This window comes from Pistacia vera, unplaced genomic scaffold (assembly GCF_008641045.1).
Source record: "Pistacia vera cultivar Batoury unplaced genomic scaffold, PisVer_v2 Contig749, whole genome shotgun sequence".
NCBI classification, from domain to species: domain Eukaryota; kingdom Viridiplantae; phylum Streptophyta; class Magnoliopsida; order Sapindales; family Anacardiaceae; genus Pistacia; species Pistacia vera.
The window spans coordinates 539,714-547,826 of record NW_022196611.1 but is presented as its reverse complement, the minus strand read 5'-3'; the positions used below and the strand labels follow the sequence as shown (position 1 = coordinate 547,826).

The window sequence follows — 8,113 nt, the reverse complement described above, 5'->3', positions numbered from 1 at the left end:
GTTGAACTAGGACCTCTGAACTCTCATAACCCTTTGATACTACCCTTGCACTACCTCCATCACCCTCCTTCTCATATTTCTTTTTATTCTTCCTCTCGGGGCAATCTCTCCTAAGGTGACCCTCCTTATGGTAGAAAAACACTTACATTTTCCAGTTTTAGATTTTGACCTATGTTTATTCTACCCCCATTTTTTCCAATTTTTCTTCTCAAATCTTCCTGTGACTACAAGACCCTCACGATCACTCAATGTTTTTCTCTAATCCTATTTTCACTATCCTTAATTGAGATAGTCTTTACAACTTCTTCTAACTTCAGAGTTTGTCTATCATATTTCAGGGTTTCTACATAATTTGAATAGGTTTTGGGTAAAGAGTTTAATAGGATCACAACTTGATCCTTATCAGCAATCTCAACTGAGATGCTTTCTAGATCTTGTATAATCTTAAGGAAGTCATCCTTATTATCTTTTAGTGATTTTTGTTCATCCATCTTAAACCCAAATAGACTCTGTTTTAGTTTTAGAAATAAACTATTAGGAATAGTTTTTTACTAGTAAAGGGAATCTAATCTGCTCCATATCTCAGCAACAGTCTTTTCTTTCTTCACTTCTCGAAGTACTTTAACACCCAAGCCGATGATCAGTGAGCTTTTGGCCTTGGTTAGCATATCTTGCTTTTTTGCAGCAGTCAAGGTGTTAGGTAACTCAGCTTCCCCCTTCAGAGCTAAAGCCAAAACCTCCTTAATCAGCACTGCTTCCATCTTCATTTTCCATAATCCAAAATTGTTTTCACCTGTAAACTTTTCAAGCTCAAACTTAGTTGACATGTTTTTCTCACAGATTCGAAAAAAAACACAGTAATAGAAAAGTAAACAGCTAAGAAAACCCAAAACTAAATTGAAACATGAGCAAACCAATGAAACCTAAACTGAACCTTCAACCAAGCTCTAATACCAATTTGTTCAAATTCTAGGGTTTATTGACTAACTCTAATTGAACAAATATAGCTAGCAATTAAGAGAATCAATCAATAGAACTAGGGACAAATAAAGAGAATCAACAACAACACAAGACACAGCAATTATAGTGGTTCAGCTTTGCAGCCTACATCCACTTTCCAAGGCTCACAGAATGGTACTCTCATTAGTAACCAAAATGTATAGAATCATGAACAAATCAGAGAAGAAAACTTTACAAAAGGAAAAGAACACACCCAATTTGAAAACCCTAGGTTTTCTCCACTAGGAGACCTGCCTTTCTTCTTCATCAATCGATATTAAATACACATGCACCCTTCCTTGATCAGCCTCCACCTGTCTTTGATTTCTCCATAACCGTAAGATAAATAGCAATCTAGAAGATTCTTTTAGGGTCATGAACTGTTAAGGTAGATAGAGAGAAAAGAGAAAACTGAGCTTGAGAAGTGTGATAGCTGAAACACAATATGCATATGGGTTTATCCAAAACGACACCGCACTACTCGTTTGACTCCTAACACCAAAGCTGACTTCCACCATAGCAAATAAGAAGCCACATCATCACAGCTGTCTTGCTATCTTGCTTTAGTGCTGCCACAAAAGGTTCACTTTTCAATACTATCACAAAACAGATATGATAAATAATTTGGTTTCTGAGGGCCCCCCGAATGCATAAATACTAGTTTATATTTTCATAAAAGCTAACTGCATCTGAGAATCTCAGCAACAAATTAAACAAAGAAAAAAAAATATGAGCTGTCCACATATTCTTGCAGTACCTTATCCAGCCCAAGGCCATGTAATTCCTCTACTAGAGCTTTCACAGTGCTTGGTTAAGCATGGCTGCCGAGTCACATTTGTCAACACAGAGCACACTCACAACCGGGTCATGAATGATTTACACGAAAAGAACTCCATAGGGGGTGAAAATCAAATCCACCTGGCGTCCATCCCAGATGGGCTGGAGCCCTGGGAGGATAGAAATAATTTAAGCAAGGTAATGGAAGTAACTCGTAAGGTGATGTCTGAGAAGCTGGAGGAGCTTATAGAAAAGATCAACAGAGAAAAAGATGGAAAGATCATTTGTGTCATTGTTGATGGAACTGCTGGGTTTACTATTCCAGTAGTAGAGAAGATGAAAATTAGAAAGGTTGTCTTTTGGCCTTGTGCAGTTGCTAGTCTGGCCTTGTTTTACAATATTCCGAAGCTGATTGATGATGGAATTATTGACAAGGATGGTAAGAGTTAGAATTCCTCGCTCACTTTTATTCTTTTTTCAGAGTTTGATGGAAGAGTGACACAGTAGACTGTTTATTGGTTATTTTATTATTGAGTTTAAACTTTATTTTAAGTTTTTTTTCAAAATCTAAGTGATGTAACATAAAATTTATTCCAGGAACTCCGGTCAAGAAACAGATTATTCAGTTGGCGCAAAACATACCCAAAATCGACAGCACAAAGCTTATTTGGACCAGCTTGGGCAGCGAGGACTTAACCTCCCATAAGAGAATGTTTGAGTTACTATATAATAACATAGAAGCTAGCAAAGCGGCAGATTACCTAATCTGCAACTCTGTATATGACCTTGAACCTGAGGCTTTTACCTTGGTTCCTAATATTCTTCCCATAGGACCTCTTTTGCCAAGCATCCGGCGACATTCATCAGGATCCTTCTGGGCAGAAGACTCAACTTGTTTGAAATGGCTTGATCAACAGCAACCTCACTCAGTCATTTATGTTGCATTTGGCAGCTTCACAGTTCTAGACAAGACCCAATTCCAGGAGCTGGCGCTGGGACTTGAACTCACCAACAGGCCATTCTTATGGGTTGTGAGGCCAGATATTACTGATGAGGCAAATGAAGCGTACCCAGACGGCTTTCAAGAAAGGGTAGCTGGTCGTGGCCAACTTGTGGGTTGGGCACCTCAGCAGAAGGTTTTGAGTCATCCTTCCATTGCCTGCTTCTTTAGCCATTGCGGTTGGAATTCCACCTTGGAAGGTGTAAGTAATGGGCTTCCTTTCTTGTGCTGGCCATATTTCGCTGATCAGTTCATTGATGAGAGCTACATTTGTGATCTTTGGAAGGTGGGATTGAAGTTTAACAAAGATGAAAGTGGGATCATCACAAAAGAAGAAATTAAAAGCAAGGTGGAAAAAGTGCTTGGTGATGAAAGTGTTAAAGCAAGAGCTCTGGAACTCCAGGAAGCTGCTCTGAAAAGTGTCAAAGAAGGTGGCTACTCTGAAAGGAATTTTAAGAAGTTAATTGAATGGATCAAGGCTTAGGTACTGGTACTAGACACTACTTCGGTATTAAGGGATCATTGTTTCTGAACAAAATGTTGTTCCTCATATTCATTGTTAATCTTCAATTAATTCCTGTTACATTTCATAGGCCATGCTAAGTTTGAACTCAAAACCTTCTTTGTTATGAACTATGACTCAACATTAAGAAAGGGAAAGTAACGCTGCTAGGACTTTTAACTTCTTTCAAAAATAGAAAACCTAAGTTAGACTTAATAACAAAAGAAGGCATAATCCTGAGATTGTCCACAACCTGAAGTTGGCAAAAGAACTAATTTCGTAGAATTAATTGGTGGTATTTTTTCACAACATTTATCGTTAAAATTCACTTGCAATTTATATTCTACTGCTACTAATTGCTTTCTTGTGCAACGTGTGAAAAAATGAATTTATACATTTTATATTTTTTTAACGGATTCGTGACAGGAGAGGTTTCACTTATCACTAACTAGAGGTGTAGAAATTTGGTTAACGGAATCAAATTGCCTACTTTTCAAACCAAATCGATTTATTAGTTTCAAGGGATAATCCAAACCGAAACTGGATCGGATTATCTCTTAAACTGGTTACTAACCGAATCACATTATCTATTCGGTTACCGATTAATCGGTTTTACCGGATTATTATTTAATAGTTTCGGGTTAAAAAAAAAAAGTAAAAAATAGAATCACAAACCCAACCCTCAAGCCGCCAATTAACATTTGCCTCCACCTCCCTCTTGTCTTCTTCCTCTCCCACTGTCACCCTCAGACTCACACCTGTGCCACTCTTATCCAAAATCAAACATTCTATCATTGATTTTGAACATTTCAACAAAATCATACATTTTATTTGCATAATACTACGTATACAATAATTTTTTACAACATGACGTAGTAAAAGATAATTAACTAATTTTAAATTAAAAATAAATTTTTACCCAATCATCTTTTATCATATCATGTTGTATGAGAAATATTGTATGAAAATATTGTAATATTTCTCATTTTATTTTATTAAGTTTGACTCTCAAAATCTCAAATCAAATCGAATTACCCAATCCAAATAAACCCTAAAAATCAAAATTGAACAAAAAGCAAAATCAAACAGACCCACAAACCAAAATAATCATCAATGGCGCTGGCGTCGCTATCCAAGGCCACAAGTTCCGACCTGGTGGTGGTGGCCCGACGAAGCTTAGCAAAACCGCAAGCACAAGGCCATGCATTGAGACTCCCCACTTAGGTCCCAAAACAACAATAGAACAAAACAAGCATTGGCTTCTCACTTATCCCTCTCCCTCCCATGTTGCCTATAAAACTAAAATTATGAACTTGAAGATACAAACTGCAGTAAACAGCTAAATCTTTAGGCAAAATGCTAACTATCAACAGATATGTGCACCCTGCATGTTCTTGCTATGCCTTATCCAGCACAAGGCCATGTTATTCCTTTGCTGGAGTTTTCTCAATGCTTGGCTAGGCGCATCAGAGTCACATTTGTGAACACAGAGTACAAGCACAAGAGGGTGAATGCATTAGAAGAAAACAAATTTATAGGGGGTCAAATCCGCCTGGTATCGATCCCGGATGGGATGAAACCTGGGAAGTTATCGGCAGCACTTAACCAGGTCTTGCCAGAGAAGCTGGAGGAGCTAATAGAAGATTTCAACAGAGAAGACAGTGACAAGATCACTTGTTTTATTGTCGATGGGAGTATTGGATGGGCTACTGAAGTAGCTGAGAGAATGAAAATCCGGCGAGCAGTCTTTTGGCCTGCATCAGCAGCAATCCAGGCCTTGTCCTTCAGTATCCCAAAGTTCATGGATGATGGTATCATTGACAAAGATGGTAAGACCCTCTGTTGTTAATTTCTTGCTTATTCTCTAGAAACTTGATACAGGTCAAGTCATTAATCAACTGACTGAATTGATAATAGTATAGGGACTATATTTAATCAGGATAAAAGAATAATGAAAAGATGGCTCTAAACTTCTACTATATACAGAACAAATATATCCGCGTTCAATTCTTTCTTATATGCACTCAAAATACTCATTTCAGGAACATCAGTCAAAAAGCAGATGATTCAGTTGGTTCCAGGGATGCCAAGAATCAACACAGAAAACTTTTCGTGGACACGCATGGGCGACTTGGCCACACAGAAAATTTTCTTTCATCAAAGAGTCAAAAAAAATGAAGTATTAGAAAAGGCAGACTACCTATTATGCAACTCAACAATTGACCTCAAGCCAGCAGGATTCACCTTGGTTCCACGATTTCTTCCAATAGGACCACTTTCGGCCAGCAACCGCTAGGGAAATTCGGCAGGATACTTCTGGCCAGAAGACTCAACTTGTTTGAAATGGCTCGACCAGCAGCCACCACAATCAGTCATTTATGTTGCATTTGGCAGCTTCACAGTTTTTGACCAAATCCAATTCCAAGAGTTTGCACTAGGACTTGAACTCACCAACAGGCCATTCCTGTGGGTTGTGAGGCCAGACATTACTGATGATGCAAATGAAGCCAACCCAGAAGGCTTCCAAGAAAGGGTCGCCGCGCGTGGACAGATGGTGGGTTGGGCGCCTCAACAGAAGGTTCTGAGTCACCCTTCTATTGCCTGTTTCTTGAGCCATTGTGGTTGGAATTCTACCATGGAAGGTGTAAGCAATGGGGTCCCTTTCTTGTGTTGGCCATACTTTGCCGATCAATTCATTACTGAGAGCTACATTTGTGATGTTTGGAAGGTGCATGGGATTGAAGTTTAACAGAGACGAAAGTGAGATCATCACACGAGAAGAAATCAAGAATAAGGTGGATCAATTGCTTGGTGATGAAAGTTATAAAGCAAGGGCTATGGAACTCAAGGACATGGCCCTGGAAAGTGTCACAGAAGGTGGTCACTCCAACAGGATGTTGAGTAATTTCGTTGAATGTATTAAGTCTTAGTTTTTGTGTTTAATCCAAGTCTTCTTCTTCCAAATTTAACATCTCAAATAAATTTTATTTTTATATGATATTCATTTTCTCTGCTACTTGAACAGCCTTTCCAACATGAAAATCAGCAATGACACAAGTGATTTTTCATCTTCATCGACTACATGGTTATTCATCTCATGTATTAGCTCCTCCAGCTTCCCAGGCACGAGATCAACAATGGCTCCACCTCCCCGGATTCCATACCAGATGGATTCCATCAGCTATAGAATCCTTTTCCTGAAATGCGTTCAAGACCCTCTTGTGAGTGTGTTCGGTATTGACAAATGTGAACCTGAAGCCATGCTTAACCAAGCTTTGTAAAGCTAAAGTAAAGGAATTACATGGCCTTGTGCTGGAAATGGTATAGCCATAACATGTGGACGAGGACTACTCATTTTTCTGAAATTCTTTTAGCTGTTATATGAACAAATCATAGCTACAATACTGTACATACAATTGTTATATATATACCAGTTTGACAATGCTGGACTGCAATTTTTGGCCACACAAAAGTTTGAGGTTGCCTTGAATTTCTATGGAGAAATTATATTGGTCCCCATCTTTTATTTGGTTAACTTAATATTTTAAGGATTAATGGGATTAAAATGTTGTATTAAAACACAGAACTAGAAAATTTAATGCTGAAAATAACCAAACTAAAATTATCAATAATCTTGCATGAGAATGACATTTATTTAAAGTAACCGTGAAAAGCTACAGAAATTAACCTGTAAACAGCAGTGTAAAGACTTGAGTATAAACCAAACCTTGGCAAACAAGTCAACAACTAAACAACAAATTTAACAAATGGCCTCAACACTAGAAACAAATTGGGAGATTCCCCACTTGGTTCCTGCTAAAAATCAGTGCATAAGAAAACAATAAATCAAGCCTCGGCTTCTCAGTCCTCAATTCTTCCAGCGTTTCCCTGAAGAATAACTTCTTGTTTTCTGTACAATCTCTTGACATAAGAGATCAAATTCATCCGGTGTCGATACCGAAATGAATGGAACCTTGGGAGAATAGACTGGAACCTGGAGAACCAGGAACGTGATAAAGATCACTTGTATAACCTTGGGAGACCATAACTAAGTACACGCGTACTAGGTGAAGTATGTTTACATGAAGTTCAAAAGCAAATACGTGTACGCCTATGTTCAACACCGATAATTTCTACTTTGTTGGATCAGAAACATGATTGTAACTTCGCCAGAATCAATGGTTTGGAGATGGAATGCCCCCTGCTCAAGGCTAAAATATTGTCAAGAACATGACAATTTAGAACTTAAGAGTTCTGGTATTTGATAATTACTGTGACTAATCAGCTGATTTCATTAAGAGATTCGTTCTAAATGCCAGGAGCACTAGCATTTACACCAATCAATTCTCATTTAGATTAATGTAGTAATTAAAGAAAAAGTAAACTAATACGGTTAAAAATTTGATTAACCCAATGAACCAGAACTTAGTTTGATTTGACAATTAGGACCCATCAACAAGAAACTGACTAAATAAGTAAGAAGCCAAGTTGATGTCAAAACGGCAACAAGGTGAGATCTTTCATGAACAGGACTTAACACATGAAGGTGACCATGAAAAACAAGAGAAATCGATGAAACTGCTCAAGATCAGCAGCATAAACTCAAAAGGATAAAGCAAACCAGGGCAATTAAGTTAATAACAAAAGAACAAGTGTAACAAATGACCCGATCAAAACTAGAACGAGATTAGGAGATTCTCCACTTGAGTTTCTAAACATCAATGCACAAGAAGACAACAAATAATAAGCATTGGCTTCTCAGCCTTTCCACCAATGTTCCCTATAAAAGAAACATGAACTTACACTTGGAAACCACAACTAATTCATCAGCTGAA

General features: G+C 38.0%; 1 protein-coding gene and 1 pseudogene across 1 annotated transcript; both read left to right on the top strand.

Moving 5' to 3' along the window:
* Positions 1-1,728: 1,728 nt before the first annotated feature.
* On the top strand, positions 1,729-3,367 carry LOC116115641 (UDP-glycosyltransferase 83A1-like). Its single transcript, XM_031401778.1, has 2 exons — positions 1,729-2,215; positions 2,374-3,367. Exons 1-2 carry the CDS (start codon positions 1,729-1,731, stop codon positions 3,258-3,260), a joined length of 1,374 nt encoding a protein of 457 aa, XP_031257638.1. The 3' UTR covers positions 3,261-3,367.
* Positions 3,368-4,653: 1,286 nt separating this feature from the next.
* Positions 4,654-6,208, top strand: LOC116115642 (annotated as a pseudogene).
* The last annotated feature ends 1,905 nt before the right edge of the window (positions 6,209-8,113 follow it).